Below are 18075 nucleotides of genomic sequence, written 5' to 3' on the forward strand. Positions count from 1 at the left end.
GCTCCCCAAATAGCAAAACTCCTTTACTACTTTAAGTGTCTCATTTCCTAATCTAATTCCCTCAGCATCACCCGACGTAATTCGACTACATTCCATTATCCTCGTATGCTTTAGTTGATGTTCATCTTATACCCTCCTTTCAAGACACTATCCATTCCATTCAACTGCTCTTCCAAGTCCTTTGCTGTCTCTGACAGAATTACAATGTCATCGGCGAACCTCAACGTTTTTATTTCTTCTCCATGGATTTTAATACCTACTCCAATTTTTTTTGTTTTTTTGTTTCCTTCACTGCTTGCTCAATATACAGATTGAATAACATAGGGGATAGGCTACAACCCTGTCTCACTCCCTTCCAAACCACTGCTTCCCCTTCATGTCCCTCGACTCATATAACTGCCATCTGCTTTCTGTACAAATTGTAAATAGCCTTTCGCTCCCTGTATTTTACCCCTGCCGCCTTCAGAATTTGAAAGAGCATATTCCAGTCAACATTGTCAAAAGCTTTCTCTAAATCTACAAATGCTAGAAATGTAGGTTTGCCTTTCCTTAATCTAGCTTCTAAGATAAGTCGTAGGGTCAGTATTGCCTCACGTGTTCCAACATTTCTACGGAATCCAAACTGATCTTCCCCGAGGTCGGCTTCTACTAGTTTTTCCATTCATCTGTACAGAATCCACGTTAGTATTTTGCATCCGTGACTTATTAAACTGATAGTTCGGTAATTTTCACATTTGTCAACACCTGCTTTCTTTGGGATTGGAATTCTTATATTCTTCTTGAAGCCTGAGGGTATTTCACCTGTTTCATATATCTTGCTCACCAGATGGTAGAGTTTTGTCAGGACTGGCTCTCCCAAGGCTGTCAGTAGTTCTAATGGAATGTTGTCTACTCCCAGGGCCTTGTTTCGACTCAGGTCTTTCAGTGCTCTGTCAAGCTCTTCACGCAGTATTGTATCTCCCATTTCATCTTCACCCAAATCCTCTTCCATTTCCATAATATTGTCCCCAAGTACATCGCCCTTGTATAGACCCTCTATATACTCCTTCCACCTTTCTGCTTTACCTTCTTTGCTTAGAACTGGGTTTCCATCTGAGCTTTTGATATTCATACACGTGGTTCTCTTTTTTCTGAAGGTCTCTTTAATTTTCCTGTAGGCTGTATCTATCTTACCCCTAGTGAGATAAGCCTCTACATCCTTACATTTGTCCTCTAGCCATGCCTGCTTAGCCATTTTGCACTTCCTGTCGATCTCATTTTTGAGACGTTTGTATTCCTTTTTGCCTGCTTCATTTACTGCATTTTTATATTTTCTCCTTTCATCAATTAAATTCAGTATTTCTTCTGTTACCCAAGGATTTCTACTAGCCCTCGTCTTTTTACCTACTTGATCCTCTGCTGCCTTCACTACTTCATCCCTCCAAGCTACCCATTCTTCTTCTACTGCATTTCTTTCCCCCATTCAATTGTTCCCTTATGCTCTCCCTGGAACTCTCTACAACCTCTGGTTTAGTCAGTTTATCCAGGTCCCATCTCCTTAAATTCCCACCTTTTTGCAGTTTCTTCAGTTTTAATCTACAGGTCATAACCAATAGATTGTGGTCAGAATCAACATTTGCCCCTGGAAATGTCTTACAATTTAAAACCTGGTTCCTAAATCTCTGTCTTACCATTATATAATCTATCTGAAACCCGTCAGTATCTCCAGGCTTCTTCCATGTATACAACCTTCTTTCATGATTCTTGAACCAAGTGTTAGCTATGATTAAGTTGTGCTCTGTGCAAAATTCTACCAGGTGGCTTCCTCTCATTTCTTACCCCCAATCCACATTCACCCACTACGTTTCCTTCTCTCCCTTTTCCTACTGCCGAATTCCAGTCACCCATGACTATTAAATTTTTGTCTCCCCTCCTTCACAATCTGAATAATTTCTTTTATTTCATTATACATTTCTTCAATTTCTTCGTCATCTGCAGAGCTAGTTGGCATATAAACTTGTACTACTGTAGTAGGCGTGGGCTTTCTATCTATCTTGGCCACAATAATGTGTTCACTATGCTGTTCGTAGTAGCTTACCCGCATTTCTATTTTCCTATTCATTATTAAACCTACTCCTGCATTACCCCTATTTGATTTTGTATTTGTAACCCTGTATTCACCTGACCAAAAGTCTTGTTCCTCCTGCCACCGAACTTCACTAATTCCCACTATATCTAACTTTAACCTATTGATTTCCCTTTTTAAATTTTCTAACCTACCTGCCCAATTAAGGGATCTGACATTCCACGCTCCGATCTGTAAACGCCAGTTTTCTTTCTCCTGATAACGACATCCTCTTGAGCAGTCCCCGCCCGGAGATCCGAATGGGGGATTATTTTACCTCTGGAATATTTTACCCAAGAGGACGCCATCATCATTTAACCATACAGTAAAGCTGCATGCCCTCAGGAAAAATTACGGCTGTAAGTTCCCCTTGCTTTCAGCCGTTCTATTTTACCCAAGAGGACGCCATCATCATTTAACCATACAGTAAAGCTGCATGCCCTCGGGAAAAATTACGGCCGTAAGTTCCCCTTGCTTTCAGCCGTTCGCAGTACCAGAACAGCAAGGCCATTTTGGTTAGTGTTACAAGGGCAGATCAGTCAATCATCTAGACTGTTGCCCTTGCAACTACTGAAAAGGCTGCTGCCCTTCTTCAGGAACCACACGTTTGTCTGGCCTCTCAACAGATACCCCTCCGTTGTGGCTGCACCTACGGTACGGCTACCTGTATCGCTGAGGCACGCAAGCCTCCCCACCAACGGCAAGGTCAATGGTTCATGGACATCTATAAATAAGTCACATCAAGATATTCACTGCCTTCAAGGTCCTTTAAGTGTGGAATCAAGTATGAGGCTCAGAAACAACAAAACTATGTCCCTCGTTGGCAAGATACCAAAAGATTTTGGGTACAACCCTGGTTTATGATCGCTCCAACTAGTGCCCACTACTGGTGGAGACTGAACAGAGTTAGTCCCACGAAGTGCACAACTAGCTCATTGGTGTCCTAGGTGTGCTACACATAATTGACTCAAGAGGGCACACAAGCACCCTTTTGGAGGTGGAATGTTCCTCAAAGATAATCTCATAATTCAGTAGTGATGATGTGGTGTGTACTCTTTCTAAAGGTACTAGTCACACGCAAGGTGCTGCAGGCAAGTAAGTGAATATGACTGTACTTCTGAATAGTAGGTTTCCGTATCATTTGTTTCTAACAAACTATGGCAGATGTGTTAGGAGGCTTTTTCATCTAATGTAACCATCTCCCCCTCCCTATAAAACAAACCTGCTGCCTTGTGTGGTTTTCAATGTTCTGATACAACACATTGCCATCGGAGTGACCATTAGGCCACGTGGCCTGTTCTCGAACTTCCTGAGAGACCAACCATGGTGTTCCTGTGTCCTGTGACATGCTGTGAGCAAATGTGTAAAGGAATTGCATTAAACAGCAGCTGTTGTTACATAAAACCATATTTACTGTCACAATTAATTTCAGCCCCTAGGCCAATTTCAAGTAATCAGGAAATGGTTATCACAAAAGAAGTTTACAATCTGTTGTAACGAAAAAGCACCCTTCATATCAGGCTGGACAAATGACATGTTATTTTGTCCAACAGTGCTCCTTATCTTGGATATACTGCATAACTAATTACTAATCACTTGAGAATGGTCTAGAGGTCAAAACAGGTTGTAATAATAAAAAGAGCTGGATTTTAATAATAACGAATAACAGGTATGATGCACCATGTCCAAGATAAGGGGCATGTTAGATGAAACAACAGTATACAGTTCCCCTTCTATGCTCTTAATGAGGAGAATTTTCTGGACAGCATGGCTGCTCACCAGTTTTGGTGAACTAGCCGAATTGTTGCACTGTGGCACATCTAGCTGCTATTATAATCTGCAATAATAAACAGTTACTCTTGTCAGACACACAGTTTTTCAAAACAGAGGTTTTCCTCTAGTCAAGCTACTCAAAGTACACCACTGATAAGGTGGAACATGAAAAGCTCCATATCTGCACGGTGTCAGAGAAGCTGTGCACCACACTTTGGATAACCACTTATGACCAGGCTCAGATCCATTGATACTTCTTTCCTTATCAATCATGCATGCAACTGTTGAACCAGTGGCCTATACAACGTCCGACAATAACCCAGTAACGTGACATGCTAAACGCCATTGTGGCAACAGCTCTCACTGAAGCTGCAACCTTATGTAATTCATATGCTCCTGAGTGTACTTTCACATTATATAACAGCAACATAAAAAATTAAACAATGGATAATCCAGGATGGAATGTAACAATACCAGAGGAGGAAAGTTGCTACTCACCATATGACAGAGATGCTGAGTCGCGATAGGCACAACAAAAAGATTCACACAATTATAGCTTTCGGCCATTAAGTGTAGTTTCAGCTCTCTGAGACTGCAGACGTGTGGGCAAGTTGCGTTTGTGTGTGTGTGTGTGTGTGTGTGTGTGTGTGTGTGTGTGTGTGTGTGTGTACTGCTGACAAAGGCCTTAATGGCCGAAAGCTATAGTTGTGTGAATCTATTTGCTGCGCTGTGCCTATCGTGACTCAGCATCTCTGCTATAAGGTGAGTAGCAACTTTCCTTCTCTGGTATTGCAACATCAAAAATTCTCAGCTTGGCATAGAGACAACATTTTTTTTTATAAAAATGATAGATCACTATTCCCCACATAAAGGTGATGGTGAGATGCAGGTGGCAAATGGAAATACTGAACTTTTGAGCTGAGAACTCTCAGGTTTTCAAAACTCATCTAGTGCAGTCCCCATCAATCACTCTTTCCTTCCTGACTGGTAAGTTTCCCCTGCTCTGGGGTTCTGGGCAACTTTTCCAAACTCTCCCAGTTTCCTGCAGTTATTTTTCTTCACCCGTCTTCCTTCCCCTTCACACTTTGTCAGGAGGAGGAGCCACTGGTTCCAAAAGCTTGCAAATTTCAATACCTTTGTGTGTGTTTTCTCCTGCCACTGCTTGTTGAGCAGATTTTTTATCTACACAATTACATCAAAGTATATTTTCTGGTGCAACTTGCAATGTGTAAGGCAACAATATTAAAACTAGGAAAAAAAGGTTATTCTTGAAGTTATGTGGAACCAGCCAGCAAAAGCCTTAAACAAGCAAAGTTTGATAATGTGAATGAGTTTTTAAGTAAATTAAGGATAACTGATGGACATTAGGTGAAGCTATTTTACAACAAAAATTCCCTCCCTCCCCCAAACTAAGGTACTGACCCATACTTCTGTAACTATAGCTCGTGTCACATACACTGGCCTACTACTGGCTACTTCATCTATAATTACCAGGATGAATTGTACTGTCCCTAAGACAGCAGCACTTGATGTATGGCAAGCTAGGTCAGTTTGTAAAAGTGTTATGAACTTAAAAAAAAAGACTGACTTGTAATCAAATGGCTGTGGCAACATACTGTATAAACTCTGTTCTGCATGGAAGTCAGCTTACAGGCACTGGAGCATTTTAGTAATCTCAGATGTTCTATGTAATCCATCAAAGAGAATCAGATTTGGCATAAAGATATATCAAGTATGCTCTTCTCTTCAGAGAATGGATACTGTTCTAATCGGAAGATACATGCTGGAAGAGAGGAACTGTGAGAGACTCTGGGGAACATGGAACAATTAACATGGAACAATTAACATGGAACAATTAACATGGACAACCAGTGTAGCTCTACCAACCTGTTCAGGGATTTGCTAGGCACAACAATTCACTCATGCTCTAAGACCAACAAGAAAAAATACGCCACCCGTGCTCAATAGAACTAAACTGAGGAAAGAGGAACTAACATTTCCTTTATCAAACAATATTCTTGCAGTGAAATGGGTTGCTTGGAAAAACGTTCACCTAATGTCAACATTTAATGACAGACCAGAGTATTTGGAGATGCTGGACAAAAGGTTAGGACCTAACTGTTTTATCGACTACAACCAAGAAATGGGTGGAATTGACAAATGTGATCATCTGTCCTCATATCCACTTACGTGAAGATTTTCAAGGAGTATCAGAAGATGTATTTATATCCCTGGACACACCAATGTTAAATGCAAGCATAATTTGCCACATACTGAACCCAGCACCCAAGACAATGTCCATGACACTGGCTCATTGTGGCAGAGCAGCTCTTGAAGAATGCACTTTTCCATTCTACACTTGTAAGGGACAATAAAGTAATGTAGAAAATCCACTAAGGCTTCAGGCTTCAAGCAGCAAGCTGGAGAATTTTCCAGTGAAAATAATGCCAACTTGGACAAAAACTGATTGCTCTAGAAGGAGCAAAATATGTTATGAACGAAGAGATCATGGGGGAAACCTGTTTCAAATGTAATGTATGTTTAGTTGCCCTTCATGTGGATGAATGTTTCACAATACACCATACACAACTGGACAAGATATGAATGTTTATGACAAATAAAAAACAATATCACTTTTTGTAAGCTGTAGTGCTAATGACTGGAATGACTGATTTAGCATAACCTGTGAGTATAAATTTACATATTAATCACAGAGTTTTCCCATCAAGTAAAAAATTGTTCTATATGTCTTCTGTCGCACTTATAACAAGGAATCCTCATATATACCTGAAAGAAAAAAACAATTCCCTAATACATCCTTGTTATGAATTACAGTGGTGTAAATGCGGCACAATACAAAATGCACAAATGTCCCAACAAATAACCTACCAGAAAAGCTGCCCTCTTCCATTCTCTTCCTTTCATTGTCTTATATAACCTTGCAGAAAAATAACCAGCAATCAGACCCATAAAGACGTAGAGAAAAATTGCTGCAGTCATGAGGGCTCCCCGAGATGCCGGTGAAAGCATGCCCAGCATTGCAAAAACTGAAAAAACAACACAATGGAATAATAAGCACAGATGTATGTATGCACAATGTAACATAAAAAAGTCAATACAGTTTAAGTCCGTTTAACACTGATGAAACACACACAGTCAAAAGACAAAAATAATTACTATATCACTGTCTGCTGGAGGCACACTTAATCATCTCATATTTGGAAAGACTTCAGTCTCATACATCTCAGGATGTTAATGTTTCGCTTATTCAAGTTCTGCAAACAAAACCAAGAAATAAACATTCTGTGGGAGGAACACCATGAATCAGATTAACTAACCTTGTGTACAATAGTATTATTGTAAACACCATCTCATTCACAATTCAAAGAACAGAATGTTTCAACGACAAAAAATATGCAAATAAATAACTGATCATATTTTAAACTTAATTGACAAACTATTATGTATAAATCCGATGCAGAAGAAAAGAATTGTTATGTATTTAATCATAAGCTATCTCTGAGTTTAAGATATGATTACCTCAAACATTAACAAGAAAAGGAAATCATTTATGAAAATTGCAATTATATTCTCTCAATACTCACTCACACTCACACACACACACCCCAAGAACAGTGTTATCTCCCAGTGTGGCGGCATGTTTCACGTAGGTCAGTGAAAATAACACGTAATTCACTTAATTTCTCAAGGCAAACGTTCACTTGTTCACAATGTCATTATATGTAATGAACTATATCTATTTTCTGTATTCGTAACATCACTTCTATATCTCTTGTAGCCATACTCCATAGCAGTAAGACTGGAGTACAGATACATCTTGTAGTGCCCCCAGAATTTTACGAAAGTCTGGAGACACTTGTGTTCCAGCCGTTTCGAACACGCGTTATTTTAAAGCAGGGCGTAAGGATGAGCATGGGATACTGCACCCATTTATTGTTTGTGTATGCGAAACTGGCAGGGAAATAATTCGTCGGCGCTGGCAAGTGTTCAGCGCGACCTGTCAAGAATAAGCAAATACGGCCCAGAAGCTCCGTGGCCTGCTGCAAAGAGTAATGTAGTATTGTATTGTTAAAAAACAAACGGAGAGACTCGAAATAGTGACTGTTTATTAGACGTTGAACTGCTGTTGAGAGTACATGGACTGGGTGTGGATAGTCAGCCATGATAAAAGCTTATGTATTAATTGTGTTCAAAAATGTGTAATTAACTGATTGTGGGTGTCCGGTGATGTGTGGGCTTAGGTCGTGAAGTTTTTTTTTTTTTTTTTTTTACAAAGTGGAAATAAATATGTTCTGGTGCATTGAATGATATTCCAATAGTAGCGTATTTTTTAAATAAGAAGAGAGAGGAGAGAGAATGAAAAAGTCCCCTTCCTAGCAGTGAAATCTTCAGAGAAGCGTCTGGTGTTAGCAGAAGACATCGGCGCTGCAAGAAAGCAGAACCAGCATTCTTCAACAATTAAGGCCACGAAAATGCTTAAGCTGTATAGAGATAGCTTAACATTACACCGGGCCACCACAATCTGTAATACTAAAACACTATGCTGGAACCTGATACAAGCTGTAATGTAGTGGCAAATTCAGTTTTCAATTTCGTCTAAATATTGACTGAATTTAAAAAGTTTTCATAATCTACTCATTAAGCAGTATAGTATTATGTTAACAATTCAACACAATAAGATGAATATTACAGTTCAAAACTGTGTCTTTGTCTTGAGGCAGCATAACGCATGGCACACAGATACCCAGACTTCATTCACCCATTATTTGAGAATGATAGCAATTAAGTGACTTCCAACAAATTTTACACACACTTTCAAATCCCTATGAAACTTTTTCTCACCCCCCCCCCCCCCCCAAAAAAAAAAAAAAAAAAAAAAAAAATTTATGAAAGGGATAATGTTTATCGCTTACTACATGTTTGCTGTTCATGTAACATCAGCATTAGACATGAAGGTTTAATTTATTTCTTCTTTACTACTCACTATATTTGCAAACAATATCTACATATATTATCACTCAATGTATCTGCAATATTGTATCATTGTATGTCACACAGTTCAGGAGACATGTAAAACATGGAGATGTGTAAAAACTAGCTTTTGCTTAAAACGGAGTGCAAATTACCCTGTTTATATTCATCTAGTGTTTCATAATGTGAGCTCTTAACAGCTACCAACAAACTTTAAGCACAATGTCAAATCTTCCCCAAACTTTTTCTCGCTTAACATGCTTAAAGGAAAACATGTGACACATTAACTTATTTATAATGTAAGCTGTTTTATATATGGGAGTTCGATTCTTCAAAGAAATGAAGGTTTTCTGATTTGAAATACTGATGCACTGTGCACAAATGTCAAATTCTACATCTAAATAACTAACAATGTTTGATTCATATAGAATCCCCTTTTCGCCATAGTTTTGTCTTCTTTAACAAGTACGCAATCTGACAAGAACCAGAACAAGCCCTACATTTTGAACTTAGGTTCTCTTTTCCTTCAGTCCCTACATTATTTCTGTTGGCCCTCTCTCAATGTTGACATTCCTGCCTCCTGTCCACCACTAGAATATCAGCACAGTCTTCAGTATACAACAAACGACTTTTACCATGTAACTCTCAGCTTCAATTTATTTTCATCTGTCTTCATGACTTCTACAATATGATCAAGTGCCCAACTTCCTGAATTCTGATGATGTTATTATAGCCCTTATGCTTCTGTCTTAAGCACTACTTAAGCTTATTTTTAACAATAACACAAACTCTTCCCTTTTACATTTATGAATTTTGTGTAAAAATCCTAAGATTCCCAATTCCAGGTTTAAGCAAAAATAAAAATGCCACCATCTATCACATAACTCTACAACCCTGCTGTCATGCTCTGAAATGAGAAATATCCTCCCCATCCATCACACATTGGTATGCTGCCAGCCACCAAACCTATGCAATATCCTTGTCTGTCCCTGTTCCACCCCTGCTCATATCCCTGCAATAGACCTAGATGTAAGACCTGTCCCATACATCCTCCCACTACCAACCACTCCAGTCCTGCCATCTTCTATTGTATCAAAGGCAGGCCACCTGTGAAAGCTACTATATGGTCCATCAACTTAGCTGTAATCGGTGTGACATGTTGTATGGGGGCAAGACCGCTCACAAAATGTCTGTCCACAAAAATAACAACCGCCAAACTGTGGCCAAGAGACAGCTGGACCACCCAGTTACAGAGCATGTCACCCATACTTGACTTCAACAGCTGCTTCACAGCCTGTGCCATCTGGATTCTCCCCACCTACATAAGCTTTTGTCAACTGTACAAGTGGGAACTATCCCTACAAAGTATCCTACATTTCTGTAACCCCTTGGATTCAACGTTCACTAGTCCCTGGCCTCCACCTGCCTATACTCTTCCCTGCTCCCACTCCCGCAAGTGCACCTAAATAGTCCTTTCCACTTCTCTACTCTCCCCTTCACTCCCTCTCCCCTTGCCCTCCAGCACAGCTACCCGATACTGCAACTAGTAGCCCACCATCCTGTCCCAACTACATTCTTCCATACTCCCACAGGCAGCACTAGCATTTTTCACCATCCCTTCTCTGCTAACCTTCCTGTATCCCCACTATCAACTTCAGTAAAAATCACTGCTCACCTCACACACAGTTGCACAAGGCATTTCCACCCACCCACCCACAGAATACAATGCCACTAAACCTTTTCATATTTTTGTTACTCCATCCCAGATTTTCCACATTTTGTACATGTAATTTCCACTATTAGACCTGAAATAATTGAGTGAATGAATTAATGATATTTTCCTCCGACTACGCCACAGAATCCAATGAAAAGTACAGTGAGCATCTAAAGAACACGTGTATTCCATTTCACAAACTCCAAACTCTTCTTTGATGTGAAGAATCCTGAGAAGGAGATTATCACACACTCAAAAACCATTGGAGAAAAAAAAAAAAAAAGTTTTGTTCCATCATTAAACAACCATGCAAAGCATGGAGGGTTGAAGGTGACTAATTTATGACTCTGAAGTTCAATGTAATTTTAAGTTACCTCTGTAGAGGTCAATACATTATATGGAACCTACATTAAGATTAAATTATTTAATTGGATAGATAAAAAATCTACTCACCAATCAGCGGTAGAACACACACATAAAAGACTGTTGTGATTGGCAAGCTTTTGGAGCCAGTGGCTCCTTCAGGCAGAAGGGTTGAAGGGGAAGGAAGAAGGGTGAAGGAAAAGGACTGGAGAGGTCTACAAAAAGGGGCACATTTTGGGAAAGTCACCCAGAACGGGGATCAGGGGAGACTTCCCAAAATCTACCCCTCTTCCTAGACCTCTCCAGTCCTTTTTGTTCACCCTTCTTCCTTCCCCTTCAACCCATCTGCCTGAAGAATGAGCCACAGTCTTGTGTGTGTGTTCTGCTGCCACTTGGTGAGTACATTTTTTTATCTATCCAATTAAATAATTTTATCAGTAATTGTTTGTTTTCATTGTTCTACATTAAGATGAGATATAAACGTGTAAATAAACTGTGTTCTGGTTAATGCTTACTCAAAATTTTGATGTGTCATACTACTGAAGTTATGTATAGGTATATGTACAGAAAACTTTCTTCTTTCTGTTCTCCCAGTAACTGTATACGACTTGAACCAACTGGTACAGTAACTGAATTGTCCTAGGCAACAAGCAGAACATCCTAGATTTTGTTTTGTGCCTGTTATCATGCTACAGCTCCGATATAAGTTGGGGTTACCTTTACTTCTCCCATCGTCAGCACTATACTCCGGATTTTCAACTAATACATGAAATGTTTTTCTTTAATTTCCGAGTGCTGTATATTCCTACATTTAATAACAATAGTTTGCTTCTAGCACATAAATGTGCATTTCTGAAAAACAAGAGATTAGCCTAATTGTAGGTTTTGGTATTAGTATTCAAACACTCAGTAAGGACCCAACTAGACTGTACACAACAAATGATTTTCATAAGGTGATGCAAGTCTGAAGGGTTACAGAAAGTTCCTGTGAACCACTAGTACCCAGCATGGTAAATCTAATACTACCTTCCATTTTTGAAATCTTAACAATTTTAGCTGGGAATATGCAAATTTACAGACAAATTGATTTTCAGATATATGATTTTGAAGGTGATAAACTTATTTTAACAAATAGATGATAACAGTTCTACATGAGCATGAATATGGACTACATCTCATCTCCATACTCCTTCGGACAATTAATCAAGACAACAGCCACAAAAAGAAATGTACACTCACAATGTGAGAGCTCTGATGATCACATCTGCTCATAACACAGCAGACAATATGTCTTCTGATACAACAGATATGCATTGTCTAATGAATAAATATGGAGCAGTAACTTTTGTGGTGTCGTGTATCAATACCACACCACGAGTATCATTGTTGGCAATGGAATTGGAAGTTTCCATCAGATGCCAATAGCGGTCATGCAGGATCAGGCATATCCATTGGAGCATGCTCCCTGAGCCATGCCTTCAGCGGCTCAGTACCACAGGTGGTTTCTGCCACTGCAATATAGACGGCTTGCGGCAGCCATACAGCCGACTCGTGCTCAGAGCATCTCCAACATCTGATGCTATGTAGAAGAGACTTGGTCACGACTCCAGAACCATCATTCATGCTTTAATTCAGAGAGCCTCCTCCTTGTTGACACTAACATGGCAGGACTCTACTTCGTGCTGCATTATTTGTAACGAGTCTTCATTCGCTTGAAGAAATACAAGTTTACGGAAATCCTCTGTTTACTGTGTTAAATTTTTCACTCATCATTTCTGCTTCTGTCCAGCTTTCCTACAACAGTTGCCACAACACTCTGGAGCCCGCCTCTCCTTACCATCGTGTACAAAGTCTTACACAACAACTTTCATTATCAATTTAACGGTTATTAACTGGGAGACTTTTGTGTAAAGAATACTAAGAATATAACACTGAACCTGACAAAGCTTTCATTTAAGTATTTAAATGATCTTTTGTTACTGTGCTTACTGAGCAACAGTAAACTTACTTCAGATCATACTGAATCCCTGTTTTTCAGATGCTAGATGAGCAAACTTCGTGCTTCAAGCATATGTAACAACTGGTTTGTAACAACTTTCAGTTTTGTGATTATTTAATACTAAATCACAAACTGAAGAAGTTGTAGCAATTTATTTGGCCATTAATTTACAAAAACTATACGCATCTCACAACATTATTTAAACTCAAACTAACATGAAATGTAGTACTAACTTACATATTGTTATCAGTGCCATGAAAAATATCTGGATCCCACTTCCAATGACTGCTGCAAACAATCTTGAGTAACGTGGTGGTCTAAACACATCACCATGGACTAGTTTCCATCCAGTCTCTTCAATAGTTTCATCAGGTCCCTCATCAGCATTATATCTAGCAATGTCTCGCCGTAATGTCCGTACCATAATCATTGTTAATATGCCTGCAATACAAAGATACATTTCAGACTTTAGCTTCGACACCAAATCAGTAAAGACTCACATTACAAAAATTACAGAGCGATTATAAAATGCAGTCAAAATATAGTTTATACTTTCTCGTTTGTTTCGAGTATACTTTTCTATCAGATGCAACTTGACCCTGTGCCCAGCCAATGACCAAAACTTATTATTAAAACAGAGAACAGTGCATGTCCATGAGAGTTAACTGCCATTTAAACTGTTACAAACACAGTCAAACCACACACAATGTTTTTTATACATAATTTAAAACCTGGATGTAATGACCACTTGCTCAGTTCGTATGTGCCCTTGAGATGCAACTGACATTATTAAAAAAGGCTGGAACATGAACACAAGATAATGAAATCATCACAAACAAATAACTTTGAACTAGGTCCCTCACAAAGTACAAAAGTCTCTCGTTCACAGTTGTTTAACACAGTGACTCCAATTAGGTATAAGCAAAACTGGTTCATAGGAGAGGAACTGCATTATGATGGAAGATGTTTCTCTACATCCCATCCTTTGGACCATTTAGATTCTTGTACCTCTGGAATTATCACAGATTTCTCCAGCTTAGTTGTTGCCTGCATTGCAGATAGCTTAGGGCTGGTGTATCAGCAGTAAAATGACCTCTCTTGGATCTTTCTTGTAGTGGACACCACAGCCAAGCGTACTGAATGAGACACACACCACGATATTTTTGAGATCCTTTCCTACTCCTACACACAGTTTTTGTTTAAAAAGGGTGTTTACCCACACCAAGGTGCCATAGGTATGTAAATGGCACCATCTCTCAGTTAACTCTCAAAACTGCCATTTTAAGCCACAACTAGTTGTGTAACTAGGAAGAGATCTTAATAAATATTACAACCTAAGCAGAAAAATATATACCTCTTGGACTCATATTTATGTTGAAAGGAAGCAAAGAACTTCCCGACTGTTATGCCTCATGAAAAAGTCAGTTGTCCTGATGACTGTGTAGCTAATGAGAATGATTTTAACATAACTACTGGGGTAAATGTGGTCCTTGTCAGGTTTCCAGGAGAATCATCAATATCACAATCCTCTATGAATTGTCAGGTTTCCAGGAGAATCATCAATATCACAATCCTCTATGAATTGGTACTGCTAACTTAATTTCATTAAAGAGGCCGAAGAGGTTCACCACTGATCTTGTATAATGCATTGTAACATTCTAAAATAAATTTTAATACATCACAGCACACTGGCATGAAACTGGCAACCTAAAATCTGCCTCCCACATTTAAAACTAATAATTCACAGACTCAGTGCTGACTGAATTAACATTACAGTAGAGCCCCAGTATTCCAAACTAATTAAACTAATTGAGCCAGTCACATGTTCGGATTCAGAAATGTTACGATTGTTTGAGGGGAAAAAATTATATAAACAGCAACAAAGTAACCTAGCATAGCGATGTGAGGAAGTGGCAATGTTGCAAATACCACGCACAATACTCTCCAACAACACAACTACATAGCCGATCACATGTAGTGTTGCTAACTTGTTCAGAGGAGCTAAATAACAATAGTTTCGCTGCTGTTAATAGATATTCAAGTACAGTATTCAGAATAATTTGGATTGACTTACACAGTACTGTGTTCACTCTTATCACCCATAAATTAATACGGCACATATAAAACAAGTGTTATCCCAACCACACAGTACAATGTCAAACAAACAAAAACATAGTTCCTGAACATTAAAAGAAAAAACTGCAAGTGCTTAAGCTACTTGACATTAGGGAAAGACCTACAAAATTGGCTATTGAATTTGGTGTTTGGAAAGCCACCATCAGTGGCTGGATAAAATAAACCTCAGGACAATTGAAAGCTTCTGCAACACAACTGGTGCAAAAACTTTGGAACACCACCACAACTCCACCGTGTTGTCATATGATAAAACTGACACAGGGATTTTCTTGTGGTTTACTCAGAAAGGCAAAAAGGTGTTCCTTGTTAATGGTGAGCCAATATCTACTGCCAACAATGGGTGGTTAGACCACTGGACGAAGAGACAGGATATGACAATGATAAGTGGAGAAAAATTAGCAACCGATATTGCCACCAAGGATGCATTCTCAGATAAGTGTGTGAACTTGATATCATCAGAAAATTACTTGCCACATCAAGTCTAGAAGGCTGAAAAAACTGGACTGAATTTCAAAGGACTTCCTGCAAAAAGTCTTGCTTCAAAAAAAAGTCGTCTGAAACAGGTTTCAAAATGAATAAACAACACATTACTGTTTTAGCCTGTAGAAACGCCACAGCAATAAGCAAATTATTGCTCATGGTAATTGGAAAGTCCGCAAAACCAGGAGACCTAAAAAGATATGAATATGAAAGCTCTCCCTGTTTATTACAAAAATCAAAGTAAAGCTTGGACGACTGGCGTTCTGTTTAGCAAGAGGTTCGAGAAACAATTTATTCCCTTTGTTAGAAAATTCAGTGCAGAAAATTGATTGCCACTTCAAGCTCTACTTTTGACTGAAAATGCTCATTACACCCTTCAGAAATGCCGTTAAATGTAAGCTCTATCTTGCAACCAATGGATTAAGGTGTGTCACAGAACCTTAAGTTGGATACCAGAAAAATCCTCTACAATTTCTAATTGAAAGAGAGAACTGTTCCATCTTAGAAAAAAATTACAAAAACAACAGTAAAGAATGTTATCTGTTGGCTATTTGAGGCTTGGGATGAATCTAACAAAGATTTAATACAAATGTTGTTGAAGAAACTGTGGCCAAATACTGTGTTTGAAGAAACCCCATCCATTCTGCTATCAGACAATAATGATATCCATCAGTTTGCCCAAAAATCCCACGGTACGAATAAGCAGGGGAAAATTGCCTTCAAGAAGGGTATCAATCTATGATAACGGTTATCAAGAAGTGTCTGTTGAAGCCATTGTCTCCAGAGCCCAGGATTAACCCAATCACAACTCAGAAGATAAAGATAATAAAAGAGAAGACACCCCTGAACGTACTGTGTCATATTCTGACGGTGCAGATGCACTTGAATTGACATTATACTATGTAGAACAGCACACTGTTGCCACACCAACCAACATGATATTCACGTGATGCTGGCACGTCATCATACCATCAAGTAGGTTCTGTTCTTCATGGAAAAATAAGATTACCAATTTTGCACATTACTGTAAGTGAAAATTACAGTACTGTTTCATAAGCGTGACACCTACTGCAGTTACCAATGCAAGCATTTTGTCCTGAGAAACTGTATTTCAATAATTAGTTGTCCACTTCTACAGTACAATAAAATCATTTTTTTTACATTAAAAATAAGCTTTTTATTTATTTTTTCCTCCATCCCAGATTTGGTTCTGACTACACAAAATTTTGGATTTGCAGGGTTCCACTGCTTAATTGCTCTTCTCAACGAATATCAAATACCTTGATTTGCAGAAATTGTGATACTGGTCAAATGTTCTCTGACTGTTCAAATAAATGTTGTTAAGTATTAAAAAACATTTTTTACTTTGAATAAGTGTTAGTGACTGTCACACCTTTACTAAATATTGATCTAGTGGTCTGTCACTAACAAATTTCATGCAATTAATTAATCCCTACCAGAAATGTTATTTACATTTGATCTAGTAAGTCAGTTTTACAGTAAATTTGTACTGTAAAAGCTCTTTCCCCTACAACCACATCTGAGATTTCAAGAGAAGATAGAAAAGTGTCAAGATTACAGCAACATAAGAAGTAAATAGGTGAAATGGTGCCTGCAAGAGCAATACGGTGTACACGATAAATACAGCCATTGGAAATCAAGTTATTTAGCAACATTATAATGGACAGAAATTTTAAAATGGAGACAACACAATATCCTTAAGTAAAAAGTATGATGAGACAGTAACTCCACGCGTGCTCCTATTTTCATTTGTTTTCTGTCTGTCCAAAAAAAATTTTGTCTCAAACTGGGGTTAAATTACCCTTGTATTGTCTCATTTCCTTATCATCTCTTGACGACAGTAGTAGGCAGTTCCACGTGTTAAAACTCTCAATATTTGGATGTCTTTGTGATCGTTTGATACTTTTTGCATTTCCTGATTTACTTCATGAGGCATATTAGAAGAATGATGATTTAACAAACATAATTTTACACTGCATTACAAGACACATTATCCAAAGACTCGATTTTTTACTTACCAGACAGAAACAGGACGACAACCAGAGAATTCACAATGGAAAACCAGTGGATCTGAACATCATTCATTCCTAAATATATATCCCATCTGGATGCCCAACTGATTTCTGATGCTTTCCATTCAACTGAATATGTGAAGAAAAGCTTTGTTCCACCACGTTTATTAACAAATTGGGGCCTTGGATTATCACGAATTATACATGTGTCACCAGTAACTGTTAAATCTGACTGATCAACACTTTGAGCTTCTACTTCAAACCCAACGACACGATAAACATCCCTGAAAATTGAAGTAATTCACATGTAGAGAATATAAATTTTGGACCTGCAATATACTTAGATTTAAATAAGTAAATTCTCTTACAGAAAAATATTACTCTCACTCTCACTCTCACTCTCACTCTCACTCTCGCGCGCGCACACACACACACACACACACACACACACACACACACACACACACACAAAAAAACAATG

At 38.6% G+C, this 18075-nt stretch overlaps 1 protein-coding gene across 1 annotated transcript in view; it reads right to left on the reverse strand.

Moving 5' to 3' along the window:
- LOC126483854 (transmembrane 9 superfamily member 4) overlaps window positions 1-18075 on the reverse strand; it is a 57707-nt gene that overhangs the window by 12797 nt on the left and 26835 nt on the right. The window contains exons 5-7 of the mRNA XM_050107069.1: window positions 17601-17878; window positions 13183-13386; window positions 6767-6924 (exon numbers count right to left, since the gene is read on the reverse strand). Coding sequence (XP_049963026.1) covers window positions 6767-6924; window positions 13183-13386; window positions 17601-17878 — 640 coding nt within the window. The remainder of the gene's footprint in view (window positions 1-6766; window positions 6925-13182; window positions 13387-17600; window positions 17879-18075) is intronic.

This window comes from Schistocerca serialis, chromosome 6, assembly GCF_023864345.2.
Source record: "Schistocerca serialis cubense isolate TAMUIC-IGC-003099 chromosome 6, iqSchSeri2.2, whole genome shotgun sequence".
Taxonomy (NCBI): Eukaryota; Metazoa; Arthropoda; class Insecta; order Orthoptera; family Acrididae; genus Schistocerca; species Schistocerca serialis.